This window comes from Oculina patagonica, chromosome 3 (assembly GCF_052425735.1).
Source record: "Oculina patagonica isolate OP01 chromosome 3, crgOcupat, whole genome shotgun sequence".
NCBI lineage: Eukaryota > Metazoa > Cnidaria > Anthozoa > Scleractinia > Oculinidae > Oculina > Oculina patagonica.
Window position 1 is genome coordinate 18,706,364 of NC_135760.1, and position 24,347 is coordinate 18,730,710.

The 24,347-nt window shown below is 38.7% G+C and overlaps 3 protein-coding genes across 3 annotated transcripts in view; 1 reads left to right on the forward strand and 2 right to left on the reverse strand.

Moving 5' to 3' along the window:
* Nucleotides 1–10,771, forward strand: part of LOC144645261 (putative ATP-dependent RNA helicase DDX60) — a 35,304-nt gene extending 24,533 nt beyond the window's left edge. The window contains exons 32-40 of the mRNA XM_078504751.1: nucleotides 1,253–1,453; nucleotides 2,612–2,716; nucleotides 3,082–3,220; nucleotides 3,493–3,611; nucleotides 4,340–4,493; nucleotides 5,916–6,265; nucleotides 7,678–7,829; nucleotides 8,894–8,956; nucleotides 10,277–10,771. Coding sequence (XP_078360877.1) covers nucleotides 1,253–1,453; nucleotides 2,612–2,716; nucleotides 3,082–3,220; nucleotides 3,493–3,611; nucleotides 4,340–4,493; nucleotides 5,916–6,265; nucleotides 7,678–7,829; nucleotides 8,894–8,956; nucleotides 10,277–10,388 — 1,395 coding nt within the window. The 3' untranslated portion in view covers nucleotides 10,389–10,771. The remainder of the gene's footprint in view (nucleotides 1–1,252; nucleotides 1,454–2,611; nucleotides 2,717–3,081; nucleotides 3,221–3,492; nucleotides 3,612–4,339; nucleotides 4,494–5,915; nucleotides 6,266–7,677; nucleotides 7,830–8,893; nucleotides 8,957–10,276) is intronic.
* A 396-nt stretch (nucleotides 10,772–11,167) lies between these two features.
* On the reverse strand, nucleotides 11,168–18,664 carry LOC144645346 (bleomycin hydrolase-like). The gene is made up of 8 exons (XM_078504894.1): nucleotides 18,486–18,664; nucleotides 16,974–17,354; nucleotides 15,819–15,911; nucleotides 15,066–15,221; nucleotides 14,438–14,590; nucleotides 13,333–13,400; nucleotides 13,029–13,146; nucleotides 11,168–11,865 (listed from the first exon to the last, which is right to left on the reverse strand). Exons 1-8 carry the CDS (start codon nucleotides 18,651–18,653, stop codon nucleotides 11,545–11,547), a joined length of 1,458 nt encoding a protein of 485 aa, XP_078361020.1. The 5' UTR covers nucleotides 18,654–18,664; the 3' UTR covers nucleotides 11,168–11,544.
* Nucleotides 18,665–21,883: 3,219 nt separating this feature from the next.
* LOC144647535 (uncharacterized) overlaps nucleotides 21,884–24,347 on the reverse strand; it is a 58,361-nt gene continuing 55,897 nt past the window's right edge. The window contains exons 44-46 of the mRNA XM_078507332.1: nucleotides 24,036–24,074; nucleotides 23,877–23,915; nucleotides 21,884–22,055 (exon numbers count right to left, since the gene is read on the reverse strand). Of these exons, the coding sequence (XP_078363458.1) occupies nucleotides 22,035–22,055; nucleotides 23,877–23,915; nucleotides 24,036–24,074 (99 nt within the window). The 3' untranslated portion in view covers nucleotides 21,884–22,034. The remainder of the gene's footprint in view (nucleotides 22,056–23,876; nucleotides 23,916–24,035; nucleotides 24,075–24,347) is intronic.

Genomic DNA, 24,347 nt, shown 5'->3' on the forward strand with positions numbered 1-24,347 from the left:
AAAACTTTTCTTTTCATTGTGACAATGCTTACTTTAGGCTGTGAAAGCTTTGATAAACTTATCATTGTACGCACTTTAAACAAACAATAGCGCTTGCAGAGACCGATCGATAAAATTATAACTTTACATGTATGGGAGTTGAAACCCTGAAAAGCTACGTACGAGCGCAGTGACTTCGATTATAAAGATCACATTTTAATAAGACTTTATGAACAAGACTTACAAGAAACAGAAATAGAAATTCAAGCGATATTCGAGGGAGAAATAATTCGCTTTACCTTGACTGGTCGACAAATCGAACGTCGCTTCAGCTACATGTTATCTTTGCTTGGCGACGCTTGCTCGCTTATTATTTCTACACGATGGTTGACAATAGGCAATAAAAATCTCTTGGGAAGTTGGCGACGTTTACTTGTAGTTTTTTAGGCGTCTAGCGAGACGCGTGTCTTGTCGTTCGAGAACAGACACTCAATCAAATGAATAATGAGTAATGAATACCCGATAACGACTTCGACTGGACAAAGTTAAGTATTCCGGTGAAATCTTGGCACAGGAACAATGCCAATATCATCTTAGATCAGCGACCGTTGGCATTGAAGATTTTGAAAGGAATGTCTTCTTGTAATATCCCTGGGAGCGAAGTAGCAAGCACAGACGGCAGACGAAGCACTCGGATTCCACTTTGCACGTTTTAACTTGACGAAGTCCATCTCCTTTTTTCCTTCTAGCATTCTAGCCTTTGCTTCTGTTCTCATATCACCCCAAAATGCAGCGCAATACCCTTTTCTTCGTTTGGAGTATTCAAGCATACCGCAACGACGCATCTATCTGGTATATTTCTACCGTCAGTATCTCCTCGCTATTACAGAAGAAATGCTGACTTCAAATGGCGGCAAGATTTCGCGGTTCCTGACCTGACGTCACAGCCGGTCTGGAACCCAGACTCTTTCTGGTCTTGACTCCCGGTCAACTTCTTTGGGCGTGGCCGAAACGGGAGCTTTAAAGCTCGATTTTGCAGCGAAAAAGTGGCGGAATCCAAAAATTTCTTTTAGAAAACTTGTTTATGCATTATAGAGATACGAAAACCACAAAAAACCTGTAGGCTGGATAGACACTTTAAGATAAAGTTAAGATTGATTAAAACTAACCATTCCTTTCCAATTCAGGTCACTGCGCCCTGAAGTGAAGAATACGTTCTTAAAAACGAACATTTGGGTAGAAGTTGTTTAGATTCTCGTTTAATTATTTTCAGATGTCTGGCCGGGCGGGTCGTAGAGGTTTTGACCCGGTGGGGAATGTTGTGTTCTTTGGAGTTCCTTACCGAAAAGTTCAACGCCTCATCACAGCTAACATTCCAAAGCTTGTCGGGAACTTTCCTATCAACGTGACGTTGGTACTGCGCCTGCTCCTGATGACGTCAAAAGGAGATGACAACAAAGATGCGCTCACTAAGGTTTGTTGGACAATATATGTGGTAGCCTTCACGTGGTCATACAGTTAGGATACCGATAGTCACATTTCATTTAATGTCGGCAACATATTTAGTTCCGCACAGAACTTTTACGATTCGAGCCGACAGGTAATACCGTTGTCCTACCCGTGATAACTACTTCATGCAACGTTTGCTCAACGGTGCTTGCATTATATAATTTTTCAAAATAGCTCTACAGTCAACTCTCTCTAAGACGGACACCGTCGGGACTGGCCCCAACTGTCCGTCTTAGAGAGGTGTCCGTCTTATAGAGAGTCGAGGTAACGTGACACCAGAAATTTCGAGATGATAAAGCTTAACGGCTATGTACAGCGAATACACGTCTGTTTTAAGTCGCTTACTTTAGCAAAACCTATAAAGTGGAACAAAAACAATACCAGAAATTCGACTCGTTCAGTTTGCTCATTACAAACGGTATTACTGTAAGTAGAAAACTACCTCTTTGGTACCCACACACTTACGCACAGAAATAATACTTTATAGCAGATTGCTTTTGGTAAGTTTTGGTATTCTAAAGGCGCTGATCATGACTTACTTTGCTATATGTGGATACCGAGTTTTGCAGTATTATCCACTAAAAAAATCACCTTTTGTGCGTGTCCGTTGGCGGTTTCCAAGTGTCCATTGTCCGTCTTAGAGAGGTGTCCGTCTTATAGAGAGTTTTGTTACAGTAAAATGACTGAAAAACGGCAGGGACCATCACCAGGTGTCCGTCTTATGGAGGTGTCCGTCTTATAGAGGATTCCGTTAAGAGAGAGTTGACTGTATATCGTCGTACATTCTACGCATGCCAAGTGTTAATCATATGTCTGTGTTGTTCATGTGGTGTTTAAATGGACGTCTTTCTCGGAAATTGAAGCTGGTCGATCACAAGTTATATTTCCACCCGCCAAGTGACAAACAGGCGATGGAGAACGTATGAAATAAATCATATATGTGTACTGCGTTGGAAACGGAACGAATGAGAATGAGATATTTGTAGTTTCAACAATAAACCTTCAAAGCTGTTTTGATAAGAGATTTGATCGAATTGGCACAAGTTATTGAAATTCAAGTAGTAAACTCAAATCTCTACGTACAACATTCTGATATATTAATCCATACCAAATTTCCTTTCAGGCTCTAACCTTGTTGTCTCACCCGTTCATCTGCCGAAAACAACCCGAAATGGACGGCCAAATCAAGAAACATTTTCTTTTTAGCGTTGAACTTCTTGCTAGATTGGTAAGTGGCAAAAAACTATTAGAAGCTGGCTATTTTGAACCTTTTGAGACTGATAATTTAAGACACTACTCGGTGTAAATTTTTGCTTTTGATATATTTTTGTCTAACCGAAAAAAAAAACACTTTTACAATTTTTATTAAAAAACTGATTGCCATAACATTTTTGTAATGTTAGATATGAGAGTTTAGTGGCACATTAAGACCCATTAAGAAAATGGCCCGTTATTGATAAATTTCTTTATTCTTATCGCCAGTCTGTATGAGTAAGGAATTTGCTGTTGATCAAGTATATTTTAGACACTAATTAGTAATTAATTTTTTTTAACAGTAATTAGTTTTTATGTCGTTGATCTATTCCTTTGCAGGGTCTCATAAACAAAACTGGTGCGCCACAGGAGATGGCCGGACTGGTTACCCACCTACACTACCACGAGCCTTCCAACTTTGTCTTGGTCAGCTTTTTGCAACGCGGCCTCTTTCATAAGATCTGTAAAGGACAAAGACGTAAGTACCACTACAGGCGCAAAGAATAGATAGACAGAAGTCCAATTTAGTCTGTTCTCTCGGATTTTTCATTGCTACCTTTTAGGCTTTAAGTTATAATGAGCGAAAACTACACCAGCAACAACAGTAACAGCTAATAACAGAACACTGCAAGATAAACAAGGTCATTTCGTTTTCATCTTCGGACGGCAAGGGGACGTCCTAGCATGCTTCTTTTTTTCACGGTACGGCTTAGTCTTCTTGAGTCCATTGTTTGCTCTCCTTTGCTACAGGACGCCCATTCTCAGAACACGTCATGAGGAAAATGGTGCTTGTTCTAAGCCATTTGTTTGGTAGAAGATTCCTTCACGCCAATTTCAAGCGAGTCGTCCGACTATGTCCGACGTCAAAGGTACGAAATGAAGGGTGTGGAGGATGTAGCCTATAGTTAAAGATAGTGGCACATAACACTGTATCTAGTGCTCCTCCTGTCTTTAGAAATCACGAAAATATCGCAATAATAAAACATACCTAAAGATGAATCAAATCGACAGACTTGGGTCAAGTATTGTTGTATTGATGATGTCATTATATGACCGAATAGGATTTATGGTCACATGGCACATGGTAAGCACATGGTTTGCGTGTTGAGTTCAATCTGGTCTGTTTTTGTTATTCTTGGTTTAATCCGAACGTTTCACCGCCCGTGAAACACTACAAGTATTAATTACAAGCTGTATGCATTGGTATAACGCGCCATGCCTTGTGCATCTCATGCACGTTAGTTATGTGGTGCACGCAGAATGCTAAAGCTCGGGCATTAAAAAAAGATTAAAGTCTATTAGCTACAGTACTGTTTACAGATTTTGGCTCATCCCAGCCTTCTCAGTCGCGCTTACTAGGCTCCCGAGCTTAAAGTTAAGTACACTTAAATCTAATATATGCAAATGCACTACCTGCTATAGATGTAATTGGAGCGACAGGCTTGGACAAAGTAATATACATGTTTTCTTGAAAACAGATCTTGCCGTTGGTGTTCCTTGTTCTTGCAATAGTTTTGCCGATATCTCTGTGAAATATCCCGGCCAAGCACGATACCGCCCAGCTTTTATTCTTAAGTTACCATTAATTTATTTTCAGGTAATTTTGGAAGATCTTCCGTATGAATTTGCCGAGGCCCTTCAAGACTACAACCGTCAGGTTACAGATGTGTTCAGTCAGTACCTCACAACAGTGGCTGCTGAAATTGAAAAGGACCGGGGAGAGGAAAATAAACTCCCGTTATCAGGCATTGGTGGGTGTTGCCTAAAGTACTTGGTAGTATAAAAGGAAACCTGTCAAAATGCTAGCTTATGACAATCTGCAATGGACTAGCATCCCATCCAGGCGAAGAACAAAAAATAAGCGAGAAAAAACATAAAGAAACATATTTGTACATTAAACACTTTACAACTGTCCTGATACCAGGCCTGTAATCTTTTGTTTCGCAATCTTATGAAAGTAAGTGCCAGCTCATCGTTCGCCGTTTCACATACTAACATTCACTTATAACAAAGAAACGTGAACAATAATACCTGCAGGAAAGGGATTTATTGAAGCCGCCTAGGTCATTCAAGCCGTATCGAACCGATAATAGTAGTCAAAAGTAGTTAGGACTGAACTGTTGAAACTGTTCAGAAAATATCGAGTCCAACAATAACTAAATGTTTTCATTTCGTGATTTGGGGCATAAAGTGTCGCACTTTAGAATTATTTTGGTTTGTACAGTAAGTTTCAGTAGCAGCACTCAGAGTGTTCCAACATTGGTGTGTACCCTTTTAAATGACAAAATAGAGTGTGATAATACTGCTTATTACAAAACACGGCAATGTGTTATTACAATTTACGACAGCTCGGAGTATATATATATCTTATTAACCACGCACGAGGGCCGTACTGGGCGAATATTGGCCCGAGGTCTTGACAGTACGGATCGAGCGCAGCGAAGTCCGTACAAAAAAGACCGAGAGCCAATATTCGCCCAATCGGTGCCGAGCAAGCTTGGTTAATAAGAGATTTATTACACGACTGGAAACTTTGTGTAGTGAGAATTGCTACCCGGTAGATGTCGTGGAAAACAATGTGCGGCAAAACTTTTACGCGCGCTAAAGGGGTTATAATTATTTCTGTGTTAAGGTCATTTCATTTTCAAAGCAATAAAAACTCCGAAAAAATCTTGAAAAAATCTTGCGCTAAATAGCGCGAGAATTAGCGCGGGATCATCCGGGACAAAACCCGGTCCGATACTTAGAAAATATCGGCCCTCGTGGGACCGGAAATAAAGTAATCTGATTGGCTGATTTAGTTATTGTCCCTCGGACCGCCTTAGTCGTGTAATAATACAAAATACGGTAATGTGTTATTACAATTTGCAATAGGTGCGTTATTACAAATCACGACAATTGTTTTTACAATATACGACAGCTATTACAATTCACGACAACTGTCATTACAATTAACGACAGGTATTACAATTTACGACAACTGTCATTACAATTAACGACAGGTATTACAATTTACGACGTTTATTTCAATTCACGACAGTACATTGGTGGCCCACTTTGGAGATATGAAGTAGGCTTAAGAGCTAACGACTGAGACCCCGAATTGAAAATAGTTAAAAAAATTAATAGATAGACAGACAGACAGAATTTGAACCAATTTTCGTTTCTTGCAGAGTTTCCTAATGAAGCGAACCTGGTTATTGAGGACAATGGTGAACACGACACCTTAAAGAAGCTTGCGCGCAATTCTGTGCCATACTCCGCCTGTTCGTCATTCGCTGCTCTGTCAGGGAACTCAGACTTGGAACACGCGAGCCGAAGAGTGGCAGCTTACCAGGATGTAGAGGAAGACAGTGATGATGACGAAGATACGTTTGAGGAAGAAGACGATGATGGCAGTAGCGACAATGGTGAAGCAAGGTACAGCAGCGAAAACGATGAAGAAAGTGGCGCTGATAGTGAGACTGAGAGTGAAGAGGACGACGTGACAGAACATCGAGAGCCAATTGATCACTTGCTGAAGGTAACAAATTTTGTACTCTGGCGTTTGATTCTGGCTAAATCCGTAGTATTAAAGGGACTGTCTCATGGATTTAGATACAAGAAACTGGCCACCAGATTGAATGAGATACAAAAACAACCCCTTAAAACAGTGAAGGAACGTTTTAATAACACAACAAATGAAACGAAGGTACGGATGGAGAAAAATTGAAGAAGATTAAAACGGATTTGCGATGTCTTTTTAACAAACTGTTAGACTGAACAGTTTTCGAAGCCGAGAAACAGGTTTGTAATGACCATGAAGCTATGTTTTTTTCATTTAGATTCAGAAAGAAAGAATCTCGTAACTAAAATTAGAAATCCGCTGGGAGACTGGAACCCAAGTAATCCTGTGTGCTTGCGGTTATTTAACGTTCCACTCTGGTTTACTTGCAATTAGCTTTCGTTTCTTTGTAAGGGTAGCACAATATCCAGAAATGGGTCTCCTATTGTTAATTCCTCTGAATGGTATGCTAATCTACATTTATAAATTTGCCGCCACCCATCTACGTCTTGATGAAGAAACGGCCACTGCGAGAGCAAAGACTTGGCTCTTACCGATAGTGCTAGCACTTTTTTTGGCATTATTTGGCTTCGCGAGCATTTTTTTTTACATTTTATCCCAAAAAGCACTGCTAGCATTATTCTGGATTTTCGACTGATTATTTGTATAATTTTATGCTAAAAAGCACAATCTGACTTTGTTTATGGCGTCCAAAGATGCATTTTGCCCTCATTTTAGTCAAAGAAGCCGAGGAGGCCTGGGGAATAGGTTTGATAGGTCAGCGGTTGCCTTCTAGAAATTCAGTCCATTACACTCGTTCCAAGATGTCGTCATCCACGTTGTCATCGAGGAACAATGGAAGTCAGCCAGCCAAGGCAGAGATAGCTCGAGAGCGTACTCTGCCATCAAACATTGATCGTTAATTTTGTTGTTGAAAAATGTAACTGAAAATCTGAAAAATGTAATATTCTAAGATAAAAAAAATCGGAAAAAAGTGAGCATTTTTATGTAACCCACGAGCACTTTTTTAAAAAATAAGCATTATTTTAGAACTTTTTTGGTAAAAAACAAGCACTGCTTTAAGCATTTAATGCTTTTTTTATGAGCACTATCGGTAAGAGCCTAGCAAAGACTGTCTTAGCTTAGCTGAAAACAAGCGATAGCCAGGGACAATGAACTTCATGACCTTTAGATTTTGAAGCCATCAAACGGCGTATGCATACGAAATTTTTGTTTTAAAACTTGGCAATGCGCATAACACTCTATAAAATGATTAAACTAACAAAAAATAATATATTTGTGACATTAAGTTTACATTACCTTATCGTAAGTCTTCTTTCTCACCTACAATATAGTTGTTATTATTATTGTTTTTTTGGTTTATTTGTCAGATTCTTCGTCAAGATGTCTACACAGACATGAATGTCGTCCCTATTCTTCCTCTGAAGAAGCTCGATGCATTTGGAAGAGTTCGACGCTTGAACTCTTACGCTTTGGACTTTTTCAAGCATGGACAAAGTGAGGCCATTATTAAGGAAAACAAGTAAGTTAGACGTCAATTTCCGCTGGGAGATCAGTTATTTAATTTCATGTCTTGACTTAGTTGCTTCACCTTTCGAGTGCATGTCTTTTACTCCTTCATGTTCCTTTTGTATTTCTACCGGTTACTTTAACACGGTCCGTGACCATACTCTCAAACCTGTGCGCCTTAGGGCCTGTTTACACGCAGGTAAGGTAACCCTAGCAAAAAGGGTTAGAAGATAGCCCGGGTTTACAAGCAAAAATTCGCAGGTAGGGTAACCCTACTACCCGGGTCAACTTACACCGGTTACGCTTCAGTTAACCTTGTAAAATTTCGTCGTAAGAAGCTGTTATTCGAAAATAATTCCGTTGCAGTGCAAAAATACGACAAATTGTGAATGAACAAGATGTTTCTTGGTCACAATTCGCTGTTTTTGTCGGTATTTTTAAACATATTTAGCTTCTTGGAGCCAAAATAAAGTTGTCCCGGGAAGGCGAGTTTTCCCTAGCAGAGCGTTTACAAGGCGCTAGCGTTACCCTGGCTCTCAGCTAGGGTAACCCTAACTGCCTTGTAAACACGTCGATGAAAAAAAAAAAAGAAATGTGGGAGCGCTAGGGTAACCCTAGCACTAGGGTTACCCTACCTGCTTGTAAACAGGCCCTAAGATGACGAGTCGGGTTTCAAGACCCATCAAGTGATAACTCATCAATAAATGATGGGTTGTAATAGTTTGTCATTATCCCTCTCTCCCTAAGCCCCTAACCTTACGACCCAACACCCCCCTCCCCCTCAAAAAAGTAAATGAATGAATAAAAATAAATAAATAAATAAATAAAGTTCTTTTCACACGATAGCAAGACGGAAAGAGGGCAACCCAATTTTGACGTAAATTAAGACATTTAACTTCCATGTCTCCCGAAGTGTTTGTCTATTTCGATTTGCAATTCGCCTTTACCCATTTAAAGATCTTATGGCCGACAAGTTGCTGAGCAACATAAGATCTAGGACGAGCACTTCAACGATGGATTTAGCTGATGCTTTGCGGTTTGATAACTAAATAACCTGATTATATTTTTTTATCTTAGAATCAAGGCCGGAGACGTCTTTGTTGTGCTGAAGGACTTCTGTCTTACAGTTAAGTCTATCAGGTATGGTAATAAAATGTCTGAATGTTAAGGCGGCAACTTATCTGTGAAGGAAAGAATTAAGCCAAGTCCAATTCTAAATAAACAATCTCTGGGTGACCCCAGACGCATAAATAAATCTATGAACGTGCAGAATAAAACTCGTGAAAAAACTAAACATTAACTTTTTAAGTGTTTCTATATCGAGTTATAGAAACGTGGTGTTTAGCGAACGCTTTCTTTTTGAAGATTTTCTAATAAGAACTACAGTTTAGTACGACAGTCCGGGTAAAAGATTGTCTTTGTGTTAAGAAAGACTGATGTTGGTAACTGGAGTTGGGGCACGCTCTGTGGTAGCCATTCTCAGAATCAAGTGAAGAACACTATCAGATAATCTACGGTTATCTAATTGAACACGTTTTGTCGTAATGTGATTCGCGTTTTATTGGGTGGATTTATTAATTTGCAACATAAATGTACGCGTATAGCCGTCGCATTTGCCCGTTAGCATTTTTGATTGTTTTTTAGCTCGAAAACAATAAAAATTTCAACGGGCAAATGCGACGGCTTTACGCGTATTTTGCATATAGAGACGCCCATAGTCTGACTGGTGATTGGTTAAATTTCGGTTTATTGGCGTATAAAGTATACCGTTATAAAATTTACAACTAATGTATTAGTGCCTGTGGACATCGCAAAATGGCGATTTCGACGCAGCTGATTAGATACAATGTATATTAAATAGATTTAGCCAAGCCTAAAAGCGAAGCACCCCGATTATTTACTTCGCCTTTTTCGTAAATCCGAATTTACTGACCGATAAGAGGAAAAAATATAGCCCTTCAGCCCGCGATCCAATGGAATACATCACTTGGTCAGCGGTTAACTTCAAAAAAACATTCGACCTTGATGAGCTCTATATGCGAGACCGCAATATGGTCATCTGATACTGGTCAGCGGATACCTTGTTTTGACAGCTGTCAATTGACCACGACAAGGATGTCCAATATCTAAGATGTAAGCTGACGTTAACCATAACCTTAAATCTATTTCTGGAGTATGGCCGCCATATGGCCGCCAACTTCGTCGTCGCACGCGCCCGCGAGCCATGCCGCTAGCCATGATGACCTTAAAAAAACCAAAAGCATAGGCCTGTTAATTTTCTATGGGTATGGGGCTTTGCTCTGCGGCCCTTCGGGCCGCTGGCAGCTCTGCTATTAACGGAAAGAAAGTGTAGTTGCTGTTTATTGTGGGTCGGAGTTCATAAATTCATAATTTGACAAACAGTTGCTAAGCGTTCCCGTAAACAGTCAAACGTTTTTTACGTTTTGCCTTGTTTCACAGTTGTTCACTGGAAGAGCTGGGACCTCAGAATGACAATGTGGTGGTCGCCTTCAAGCAGTTAGCCGAGGAATTCGGACGGAAGTTCAAAAAACAGTTCGGTGCCGAAATTTGATGCTCTGTCTTAAAAGTGATTGTGTGTGTGTTCTGTGATCGATTCGATGATTGGCCGAAGAACTTAAAACTAAATATTATCAATATTATATCAGATATCGAGGAATTAGTTTTCACTAGTCTTTCAGCAGGGATTATAACGTCATGAAGTGCCGCAAGCACAATCTAGCCTTGTTCTTATTAATTCCCAGTACAAGTGGTTGTGATGTCCCAATTAAACATCATCAACTTATACAGTACTACACATTTGGGTTTGTTTTATTTTTTTTGGGAAAACGTCCAAAACACTATAGCTGTTGTGTTCAAAAAGTAAATATAGAATTCCAAGTGTTTATTGTAATATTAATTATGCTGAAGTTATTCAAATAAATACTTAAAAGTGGTGCTCATGTTGTGATAATTTTCGTTTTTCTCAAGAAATGAAACCGGCAGGCGGGGTGGGGGGGGGGGGGGGGGGGGGTTGGAGTCTGGGTTGTCAGACTCCGATAAATAAATTCAATTTCAAATTCAAAGTATTAAAAGGTCATGGTTAAGATTTCAATTCAATTTGGCCTTATTTATAGATGACAGCTCTTAATGTTGAAAAAAGTGAAAAAAAGTGAACTTCGCAGTATTCATCGGATTCATCGAACGCTTGATCTTTTCGATCGTTCAACCATTGAGCTACACGTTTTGAATAAAGCCACTCCAGCTGGGAGCTGAGTCAATCGCAAGTTTGATGTGTATACTCGTGGAAGGATAAATATGTGATAAGGAATATGTAAGCAAACGTAACTTGCATATAAGACTCATATAGTTCGAAGTTTTAATTACATGAACTGATGTTCACACAATTGTTAAATATAAAAAAAAAATAAATAAAAATAAACATTTTTTGGCCAGCATTAGCATAAAAAAGGCCACGCATGTACCATTGATTGCAGGCGCAGCCTTGTTTTCAGGCCGAGGAACAAGCAACAATCTTATTTCTAAGAACTATCTGGACCCATAATTACCGTCACGGACGAGGTTGATGTGACATTTTTTTGGTGTACTTGTGATTCTTGGCAAAACACTTTAGAGACAAAAAATTACAAAAAAAAAAAAACATCATCTCTTCCCCTTCTACTTCTAGCTATCATTAAATGTGAATTATTAAATTGCAAAATACTAATGGATCACAATTGAGCTTGATGGTCCCCTTTCTCGCACAGAATGCACGCGAGAGACCCCATAGGGTCCCACGCTGGCAGCACTTTTGGTTCCTGCTCCATAACGGCCATCACATCTGCGGGGACATATTTCTTGTCCACGACAACTTCATAGACAAATTCTGTGAACCAGCTGTCGGTCATCATAAGGTAACCTGGCTTATCCTTCTCCTCGCCCCAGGAATTCTCCACACGCCATTTGGTGGTTTTGACTTCCGGTGCTGTCTCAACTTCCGATGGCGTTGGAGCTTCAGTTTCAACAGCAGTTTCACCGGTTGTCCTGTCCTCCTATAAATACAAACAAGGAAGAAAGGAATAAAAATGTCTTGCGCGTTAAGTCGTTTGTCCTTTCTATGTTATTGACAAAATAGGGCGTGGCTACTCTGAAACTCATCTTCCTTTTTTATTCACGACTATCAAACAGACGAAATGGCTGTGCAGCTCGAACTATGAGCCCGAGTATTTAATGCTGTCCTTATAAAATATATTGTTCAAACGCACAAAACTGAAAAACTACTCGTACTATGCGCCTATGCGCCGCCTGGTACGAAAACTCAAAAACTTAGTGGGAAAAATGGGAACGTACTCCCCAACCAAATGCAGGCGCATGAACCTTTGGGGGTTAAAGGTTAAGTACAAAGATAACAACAGTGTATAAAATAAAAGTTGAAAAGTGCGAGAGCTGAGATGCATACATTACAACTATCAATTCTTATATACGTTACAATTAACGCCATAACAGCTCACGTGCGTTCATACCAATAAGAAACTATTTACATTCTCTGTCACTGCCACTTACAGTTTAGTTCCGTCAAATGCAAATACATTTTTGTACTGTTTATTACAAATTTTAAAACAGGCAGCCTGAAGACATTTTCGAATCTAAGTTCGCTTCCCCCGCTTTTACACGTATGGATGGTATGGTATAGATACTTTATTTACCCTCGGATTTGTAGAGTACATTTATCATAACTAATATCTCCGAGCATTTCCCACCCCAACCTCAGTAACAGCACAAGACCAGACCACAACACCGGGAACCTCGTGCCCTACTCTTTGCGACAAGCGTGTAGGTTCTTTTTATTTTCACTGCTGACTATAACAGTGAAGATGCAGGAGACGGGGCCTACCGTTTGTCGTCCTTATCTGAAAAGACTAGAACATCTACATGTAACTAACCATTTGCAGATGTCATGTAGGTTGATGCAAACAAAGATGAAAAGTGAAGATGCAAAAGACGGGACCTACGGTCTATCTTCCTTATGTTTATATTCCTTATCCAAAAAGACTAGAACGTCTAACCTTTTGCAGTTGCCATATAGCTTACATGCAAATGAAGAACTGACAGAAACCTCTTATTGTCAATAAAAAATAAATGGCAAAGGAATCTGTTCGCATATTGAAAATTTAATGTTTTTCTTGAGACCAATAAGTGTCTGTTCTTTGCTCACCTCCCAGGAAAGTCCAGTGAACACCATGGCATGGGTCATGAGTGAGTCACCATACAGAAGACGCTGAGCTTTATTCAAAGCCATCATGGAAACCCCAAACACCAACTCATAGTTATGACTGTAAATCAAATAATAAGCAGTGTTAAGTCTTCAAAACAAAGTAAACATTTTAAAGGCTATTTAGATGAATTAACATCCACCCATTCGTTGATTCGCACCAATTATCTTTAAGCCTGACTATTTTAATGACATCACGAGGCTAATGAGGCAAAAATATGAAGTTTATACAGGTTTATCAACTCACATGTCAAGATGAAGTGCTCCACTTTTTCTTTCAAAGTGTTTTCCAACATCACAACCAAACCAAACTGCCTGAGGACAACAAGGCGTTACAACATGAGTAAAGGGTTGTAAAAAATAAAAATAAATAGATCATTTCACTGAAAGCTTAGCTCTTGCATCATGCCACTTTGCAACAGGCTTTTAGCCAGGTGGGAGTCCTATGGACGGCCACTTATCACAGAAATTTAATATGAATTAATATACAGAGGGGTTTTCAGCAAATTTGGAAATTTTTAGACATCTACAATGTAAATGCACTCATAACTGCAGAAAAACACCTTAAATGCTCCTCAGGCCCTCCTATGGGGACAAAATCAGGCCTTATAAAAAATTTTGGACTCCCACTTTTTATATCCTGGCTAAAAGCCTGCTTGGCAACACCATGATGTCAGATGTCTGTTGTCTGTAACTAAGACAGTTTCCTTTGTACTGCAATGTCCTTCACTATAATGCAGTCCCCACAACACTACACTGCACCACACTGCACCACACTTTATCATGCTTCGTGCTCTTCCTTTTCCCCTCTTCCTCCCCATGGAATACCTGGGATGCAGGCTACTACACAACATGTATACTGTAAACTATTGAGAGAGGTTGGAGTGTGGCAGGGTGTGGGTATATAGTGATATGCAATTGTTGAGCAAATAGAAAATTTTCTTGCTACTTGTCTATCAGCTTAGTGGTAAAAGGTTGTAGCAGTGCTTTCTATTATTACAGCAGTTACCAGTAATTTAAGAAAACTATAATACACATGTAGCTACTTCAGGGTGTGGTCGATGGCCACATGTCGAACCCTGTATATGTACAATGCCTCTGTGAGCATTGAAGCACTACACTCACATTACACATATTTTTTATATACAATTACAGTTATTGCATGCCAATTGATGTAAATGAGTGTCATAAATTATGATGCAGTGGATTTGAAGGGCAGTTCCTTATCAAGCCTCTACCCTTCCAACCACTGACCCCAGCTTTGACTCACCAGTAACCAAAACCAATACTGGCATTTGTCCTCAAGATCATTTAACTTGGTAGAAAAGGTTAATACTCCATAGTTTTATTACCTCATTGTCTTTGAGAGATGCAGCTGCAAGCTTCTTTAGAACTTCCACAGGCTGGTTATTGTACAACACAAGTCGTCCATTCACCATGTTACTAAGGTACTCCACTGTGAGAAGTGTGTTGTAAGGATTACGAGGATCATTTACCAGGCAAACCTGCAATGACACCACGATCAAAATAGTCATTCTCCTTGTCAATAGTATTGCATTTCTTTGAGCTTTAGCACTGAGAATTTCAGAGTGCATCAAGACAACAAGCTCTATTTGATAATTCCCCTCAAATATGCCAGCTTTTAATTTACCAGGACTGCTGAATATAAAGACTAAAAACATGTCTGTACAGGGTTGGTCTCAATCACTCCAACCTTGAGAAAAGGGTTATTAAAACTATGTGAAAATGCCACGGGAATGAAAGAGATAAACTGAATAAAATTAAATGACCACCTTAAGGCAGCAATGCCAGTCTTTCCCTTGGTAAGCAAACACATTTAAATTTGCCACTATTCTTCAAATCGCAACAAATAGCAATATTTGATATCTCATATTAATTTTAGTATGTTTTAAACAGAGTCAATATCAGTCAATAGGAATATCTTCTTTGTTTTAAAGTATTTACACCTTGTCGACATACCTTGTCTAGAGGGTTGTAAACTGGTTTGACATGCTCATTGTAGAACTGGAGAGGTGTGACTCCTGACAATAGGCAGTACTTTTTGCTCTTGTCAGTGTATTCCCAGTCAAATGACTTGGGTGGAGTGCCAAGACAAATGCTTGTTATCCTGTAGACCTGAAAAAAAAATTAAGTTAAATATTAACCATTTCACTCCCATGGGAAACACAACACTTTTTTGTAAAGCGGTAACTTTGGGCCAAAAGACCACATACCAGTACATTATACCATTTGGAAGGTACATGTATTGTTTGGGGTATGTCATAAACCATACTAACATACATGTACTGTACATAGAGGAGGCCACTGTTTCAAAACATTGAAAAATATCTTATTCCTCCTACAGTGTACATACCCCCTAAACTATAGCATAATTTGCAGCTTGTAATAATTTATGTGGATTGTTGTCAGATACATGTATTACATGTACAGTAACTTGACCTTAAAAGTGAAAGTGGAAAAAGTTGCAAAACTTGTAGGGGTCAAGGTTAATCAGGTCTTATATAAAGCAGTGGGGGAAGGGGGTTATGATTTATGCTTAAATAAGACAGATCTGCCTAAGAACATTTTGCTGTCCAGATTTTACACAAAATAATTGAACAAAATTAATATCAATCAGGTAATAGTGTCTTGTGCGTAGGACACTCTTGGGAGTGATACGGTAAAAAAAAAAAAAAGACAGTGTAAATGCACTTCTTGGTATCTTTAGATTACCTCAGTCATCATCTTCCTCTTTGCTTCTTTCATTTCCAATTCACTGCATTTCTTGTCCACTAGCTCTTTCAGCTGCACAGCATACTCTCGCAGCTGCAAGGTCGGCAAAACAAAATCATGAAAAAACCATCATTTTACTGTAGCAAGATGTTACTCTATCAAATAAATGAAACAAGAACAGTCTACAGTGTTTTAAGACAGTGCTAGTAATACGATTTTCTGATCACAACATTGGTGAAGGTAAAGTCTGAATTCTGGCCCAGGGGCCAATCAGACCAGAGCTTATCCCTATTTCTATAGAAAGAAGCAACGAGTAGTATATCTACTCCTTCCTAGATAGGATGCTAATCCATCACAGGCTTATGCCTAGCTTATATTCACCGGTACCCATTTTCACACCTGTGGGGAGAGAGGCACTACTACCAGAGTAAAGTGTCTTGCCCAAGGACACAGCATAGTGACTCCAGCTAGGTCCTGAACCTGGACCGCTCGATCCAGAGTCCACCGCACTAACAATTTAGGCCATGCTACTTCCTATGTACATGTTGTGGTTCAAATGTATTTTTGGTTTAAAATTTTTCAAACCAGTTTGATTTTTATTCCCTGTTGTTTCAAATTATGATAATGAATTTGAGACAATGAAAGATACATGTAAAAAGTAAATTGGTTTGAAAAATCCTCAACCACAGATAAAACTAAACCACAACAAACACAACATTCACATGGTCAGTTTCAGTGCTGAATGATAACAAGGTACACAGCTGCAATGCAAGAAGGCAGGTCAGGTGTTTGTTATTTTGGCAATATCCCAAAACATTCCCACATAATTTCCTCTGTCTGATCACCACCATGATCAAATTGGTGCTGTCAGAAATTGTTTTCGCTTACTGTACAGTATTCTTGTGCGTACCAAAAGATTTTAAAAGCTGTCTCCTGCAAATACTGTCATGAAGCCTGACGGATTTTTGGAAAAATACAATGTAAATTTTATTCTGACTGGCCTCCCCTCCCCCCACCCTTCCTGCAACTTGGAAAATGATATGACTGCTCAAAAAGCCTTTCAAATGGTATAAGTTCAGATGTCACTTGTAATATCAGAATTTTACCATATTATGACATGGGTTTGTAAATGTTAACTACAAAGATTTCACGTACCTTATAATTCATAATTTTTCTTAGTCGAATGGACCTTCCAGAAGTGAATGCTTCAGGCCAAACTGCCTTGGGTACCAAGCCATATTTTTCTACTAAGTTAATAAGCATGTCCCATTGGCCACCATCATTCAATGGATTAGACAATAGGAACATCATTAAACGACCGTCTGGCTCTTCTCCCTTCCTTGCAAGTTCTTCATAAGCATTTATGAAAAAATATGCTCTTTCAATTCTGTCCCAGAAGTAGAGAAACTGTTGGCTAAACTCAAAGTCTTCCAAGTTGAAATGTTGGACAAACTTTTGACGAATTGCATTCAAGAATGCAAAAATCCAACACCTTCCTGATGCTTTTTGATTTGTGACAGGTTTAACTTCATTGACCTGATAGAATAATATAAGTGGAAATTAAGGTTTTTCCTTTTGTTTATGAATGTGATCATCATCATCATCATTATCATCACCTTTATTTACACACGATAGGGTTTAAAGCATAATGCTTGAAAGTTGAAATTAAATTACTTGACAGGAAAGTCGGAAAGTGTGCCAAGACAAAATGGCGGCCGATGTCGGAGTGATCATTGCAGAATGAGCTATTGTATTTAATATTTGCAACCCCAAAGGAACAGGGAATTCTTTTGGGGTAAGGGCAAAAATATGCGGACTTCCTAAGGGGTAAGATAAGAAATACAGGAATTCTTAAGAAGAAAATGGCTAAAAAGTTATGGAATTCTTTAGGGGTAAACCCAAAAATCCTGCAGAATTCTTAAAGGACAAACACATCTATAATGGCATTCTGAATTAGGGGTTAAGGCATTTTAAGTCGATTTCTTTACTGAGGGGTGTAGACTTTTTGAACAGATTTCTTTAGGAGTAAGAATAAAAGACCTGTCCTCAATTCAACCAGGGGTGCGAATTTTGAATGCAATAGCCCAATTGATGTTATTTATTACAGTAAACACCGTGGCTCAACCTGATTTGTGGGCATGGAGGGCACAGTGGCAAGAGCATGGATCAAAGATATTTACATAAAGAGCAGCTTTGATTTTTTGTTGACATTTTAAGTGAATAAATGAATAAGTCAAATAAGAACCAAACAAATACATATACACCTGTAACTATCTAGAACAAGTATTTAATTGAATTGAGGACTCAAGAATTTGGCATGAAAAAATATCGGTTGTTGTTCGAAAAGGGCATATTTGTAGAGTATTCAATGCTTTGCTAAAACACCCTAGGTTATTATAATATAGAGATTTGAATGGTCTTTAATCATGCATTATTAATAACCGGCGTCGCGTCAATGCATAACGGGCAGTATTTAAACTAAAGGGAAAGTATCTTAAAAAGCTGTATTGAGCTTTTCTACGAAGGTTCCCATGGATTCTATCAATCTATAAACCGTAAGCTTAAGCAAAAATATTCAAAAATATATACTTGACTCTTTCTTTCATGTACAACAGTCACTTCATAATTTATTTCTACAAAAAAAAAATTACATCTGTTCATACGTACCTTGTGTTTGTAAACGTGGTTCACTGTCTCCGCTACATTTCTATCCAAACAGACTTCAAGTGGATCATACTGAGTCCCCACGTTCTGGACGATAAGATTTTTCGTATCGTTGTTGAATGCATTTTGTATTTTTGACAACAGGTCGCCTTCAACTCCACAGTCCGCCATCTTGGAAATGATGCTCGCTTGGGTGAGGACTGGCACTAGTTGGTTGTATTTCGTTTCCATTCCTTTTCAGCCAATCTGGTCGTTTTCGTCTCCAGTCCTGTCTTTGAGATGTTTTCTTCTTCGCTTTGGGAGGGTCCTGAAGGGGGGGTACCAAATCCCATTTCCCAGCCTATTTTTTGTCCAAATCCCATTTCCCAGCCTATTTTTGGCCCAAATCCCATTTCCCAGCCTATTTTTTGTCCAAATCCCATTCCCAGAAGTAAAATTCCCAGTGTATGGAAAACCGGACTTAAGCATAATATATTTGTTGTTTTGATTGTCCTAAATGTAGTCCACTCCCTGAACTCTCCCTTCGCTGAACCCAGGTACAGGCGTCGTTGAGCGAGTCCAGAAATATTGACCTGCATGCGCATTCTCAGAAATTGCAAGACTTGTTGAATAACAAGGATTTCTTTAACTCGGAAAAATCGTGAAAATATCAGTGACGTCATGTTTGCTGACGAGTTTTGTAATGTTTTAATGCAAAATGAGCCGAAAGTTGAAATGTCTTCAGATACTCCTCGAAAGTCTTCGGCAAACTTCGTTAATCTTCGGAAACGTTCGTATTGCCTTTGAACAACACTCGGATAATCTTCGGAGATCTTCGGTCTGGAAATTGCTCAAAATGCAACAAGTTGCTCGAGAGGAAAAAAGTTGCTCGAAGGGGAAAAAGTTGCTCGAATCATGAAAAGTTGCCAAAAAGTTGCCGAGCAACTTGTGGAAAGCCCTACACTCGTGCAATGTAGTGGTTTCGTTTCAGAGTTAATTTTCAGCGTTTTAACTGTCTATACCGGACTTTAAGAATATTATAGAGCGTAAAATATGCAGGTTTAGTCACGTACTGACATGCTTCCCATTCCCATTTTTTGTTTCCGAATCCCAGTCCCAGTTACCTAAATCCCATTTTCCCAGTGAAAATAAACGCAAATCCCAGTCAAAATAGGTAAATCCCAGTTCCCATTTTACCCCTTCAGGACCCTCCTTTGGCGTAAGTGGTCCCCCCAAATGCTTTTTGTCTTTAGCATGAAGCAACTAGGACTGGAGTATCACTGCTTCCCTGGTTAGGATGCTAGTTCATCCAGCAGTCGGAAGGAGTTCAGAGCAAATATTGGAAAACTGCTCCCCCGCTACAGCAACGTCCCCCCCCCCCCCCCCCTCCCCTTCCCTCCAGGGAAGCGAATCCCTCAAATTTCGTATCAATCAATCATGATCAAATCAATTACTATTTGAAGTACAATTTTACTATTTGGAACTACAAGTTGATATTTCTTCAAAGAGTGAGAATCGGAAACATTGGAACTTTTTCCTTCGTCGAGGGAAGGCATTCAGAAAATTGAAGCATTTTTAACTTGTTTTCCTAAATTCTGAGTGGCAATTTGATCATGTTTGAAGCGATTGAAGCGGATTTAGGTCCCGGGGGGGGGGGGGGGGGGGGGTTGGGGGGGGGGGGGGTTTTTGTTTTGTTAATATTTTTGTTTTTTTGGGGGGGGGGGGGGTTTTTTTTTTTTGTTTTTTTTTTGGGGGGGGGGAAGAAAAAAAAAATTTGTTTTTTTTTTTTTTTTTTTTTTTTTTTTTTTTTTTTGGATTCAAACACCGCCCCCCCCCCCCCCCCCCAAAAATACACCCCCCCCCCCCCCCCCCGATTTAGGTACGTTGGTGACAATTTTGTACCTAAAGATGAAGTGTAAAAATTCTTTGGTGGCAATTTCCTACCTCAAAATGAACTGTTTGAATCACTAAAAATAAATACGAGAGTTGTTCATGATCAGTTTTCTAAAAAAGTAGTATATCCAAACTGGCCTTTGTTCCCTGAATCGCTGAATAAGAATTGGGAAGAATTGGACCCATTGTATTGTGTAATGAACAATAAGGTGGATCCGGGGTAGAGGCCAAGAGGGATATATATATCACTTAGTAAGGGGATGGGTGGGTGGGCGCTTCGATTCGAAATTATTCATAGACCTTTCCTAACAAAGGAAAAATACAGACTCCCCCTACCAATCTCTCTTGAGAACACGCTTCAAACGAAGGGGTCATGAATGGTCCCTCAAAATTTCGCAGTGCTCCCAATCCCCCCAAATTTTTTTGGGTGGTTTTTTTTCTTCCCCCCTGGTTTTTTTTTGGGGGAGTTTTTTTAAAATGGTTCGCCAGTTTTTTTTTTTTTCCCCCCCCAAAAAAAAAACGCCGCCCCCCCCCCCCACAACAAAAAAAAAAAAAAACCCCCCCAAACGAGTTACCGTGGGGTTTACGAAAAAAGAGGCCCACAAGATGGGGCAATTTAAGCGTACAGGGTCTTACAGTCTTGAATATATTAACTAATGCGAGTTAAATACATGCATGTTGTCACATTCTAGCTCTTAGTCAGCTTCCGTGGAATATTTTGGCCAGTTTGAATAGGCTGCGATTATTGTATTATACAGTGTACTCATTATGAGTGCGGGAGCTTAAATATCAACCAAGGAGAAATAAATAATACCAAGACAAAAAGAATTTTTTTGCGACTACTCAAGCAAAATGTTGCACTGGTCGTTGGAGTGTTGCTGTACATATTATTCCATGTGTTTCAAACTGCAGAAACTTGTTGCACAATTGCGCAAATTTTATACCGCTTCTTGCAACAATTGTGGTAATACGTGCAGCACTTAAAGCTTTTAAACTTGCAATGCGACATTTAAAATAAAGTTTCTCTTATAACTTGGACTTAACATTTAACATTTTGATGCGAAAATAAATATTTTAGGCCTCTACTCCCGTTTCGATCGCGATTAGAGTAGGTACATACGGTTTGCCTTTTTAATATTATGTAGGTATATGGCTTTAGAAATACTTTGTGTATGTGTTGTTTGTTAGCTTCGATTGGTAAACATTTATGTCTCTATGACAACAATATTTTAAAAGCTATATTAACCCAAAGTTTGAATATTCCCTTTTCCAGTTTACTGAATCGGTGGCTTTGGAGGAATTCCGAACTTTAAACACTTGCCAGAAATTTTATCTTTGATTAAAAATAATGTGGGGTCACTGAACTCGGTTTTAGAATATACTGAACACCTAGAGCTGTGAAAGAGTAAGTCTTATTTTGATAGTTATGATTAAGTTTTAAAACCCGTGATGTAAATAAAAGTAGTAAGTTATCTCCGTCTAATAATTAATGAATAGTAAAGCATTAAGTTATGATATGAACACAAGGGTTGTACATTTTTTTCTCGTGTTTTATTTTCTACTCATGAGTTTATTACGTATAAGCAATATAATATGCAGAATATGCAGGCCAAATGGCTATTAACTTCGCCTGCATTTCTTCATCTACTTGGAAGTGTCCTCATTTCCTTCTTGTTTCTCTTAGACCTGGTATTTGGAAGCCTGATGAATGAATAAATCAATGAACACTGAATTATTGATTAAAGTAATGATCCATTTGTTAAATAAATTAACAGAATCAGTCAATCAGTGAATCAATCAATAATCAATCAATCAATCAATCAATCAATCAATCAATCAATCAATCAATCAATCAATCAATCCATCGCTCCATCAATACTCACTCAATCAATCAATCAATCAATCAAACAATCATTTAATCAATCAATCAAACAATCATAATCAATCAATCAATCAATCAATCAATCAATCAGTCAGTCAGGTGTCAGTTTGTCAGTCAGTCTGACAAACAATAAACAAGTTCGATTGAACAACGGGCAAATCTATCAATCAGGCAGTCAGTTATGATCAGACAAGGAAACATTCAATATCTCCCTGCAACTAATTTTATTTTGTCCTCACTGGCCATGGCTAGCGTTTGATGTTTTGCATTTTAATGATATCAAGACATCAACCCATTGCATCGTGAAAGTACATTTTGTTTTACTATCACACTAACAAACAAAAAACCTAACAAACAAACAAAGACAAAACACTTCTAGACTGAAAAGTATATATATTGCTGGTTATAAGCAGAATCGTGCTTTAGCTATTATAATTCCATTATTATTGTACCGGATTCCATTAACTCAGTAACAAATATGTCTTTCACTGGGAAGATTACACTTTCATACCTTTCTAGCTAGATCTTGGGATTCACCCTTTTATAGCGGCCGCGTAAAAGCCTGGCCGTATATTAGGCTGAAGTCGAACCTGTCGCACAAAAACAAAACGCTCAGGGACGGACAATTACATTATTCTTTTTGTAGGGGAGGGCGGACCAATTTTTTCGAGAATTTTTTTTGGTGTCCAGCCAGTGGCCTCTGTTGGTTATTTAACAATTATTCCACGAGCGCGCGTTGGATATGAGATGGTAGATAACCAACGAGGCGCGTAACGCCGAGTTGGCTATAACGATCTCATATCCAACAAGCGCGAGTGGAATAATTGTTTTAAAAACGCCCAAAAAATTGCAATATTTGAGCTCCCCAGCAGTTTTCGTTGACGCGTTGCGGCTACCGTATTTTGCTCAGTGGTAAATGATTACCATTGCCTGTCAACCAATCAAAACACAGGAATTGCAATATACCATTGCTAGTTTTTAATAATAATGTATATGCAACATGACTTTTTATTCAAGCGCTGTCGGAAGTTATTAACAGAAAATTTATCTGTTTTTGTTTTTTTTTCTGTTAAGCATTTTAACGTCTCTATAATGTTCAACAACTTAGAGATAGATAAATTGTTCGGAACCGCTTATCATTCCTTCTACTAGCATGTACTGAAAAAGGTAATATAGCACTTTGCTACAGATGAACGTAGAGTACATAACACATACAGTATTCAGTGAAAGAAGAATGCTCTTTCCCACAAAACTTAAGTCCTTAGCGTTGGTCCCAAAAGCGATCATCCTCAATATTTTAAAAGGCAATTTTTAAAGCGAATTGTCTAAAACTTTTTTTTTTAATTTTTAAACGTTTAGCCAGTGCAGTGAGCAGCACACCTCTGCGAACTACTTGAATTGTAAATAAACTATTTTGTTCTCTCCTGTGCGTTTCGTGTGACTAGCGTACAGAGTTTGCGCTAGTCACACGAAACTTCCATAAGCGGCAAAACAAAAACCAACGACCACAACAAAGGACTCTTGGACGAAGGTTAGCCTTAAAAAAAACACGGATAATTTTGCAAATGTAATTTGACTATCGACTCCATAAATCTGACTGCTATTAGAAATTGTGAAAAAGTGAAACATAAAAAACTCACCCGATTTGGTTCTCCATTCTCGTGTTTTTTGCCTTTGTTCTAATGCAAATTGAAACTACAGTTAAACAAGTGATGGAAAATCACCTAAACAAAGCGATCACAAACAAAGCGATCACAAACTGCTTGTAATAATATACAAAACTTACAAAAACTCACCGCCCGATTTGGGCCTTCCTTCTCGTGTTTTTTGCCTTTTTTCTAACGAAAATTAAAATTACTGTTAAACAAGTGTTGGAAAATCAACGAAACAAAGCGATCACAACATGCTTGTCATAATATAATAATATAAATTTAAATAAATGTAAAGTAAACAACAAAAAAACAAACAACAAAACGCCCCTAGACTGGTTATCTTAGGGTTACTATTGTAAGCGGCTGCTAATTTTAGCCTCGATCTTTGACATCTTTGTGAGTTGGTGGATTTCGTTGGTTAAAACAGAAGACATCTTTCAAAAGGAAGATTACACGAAA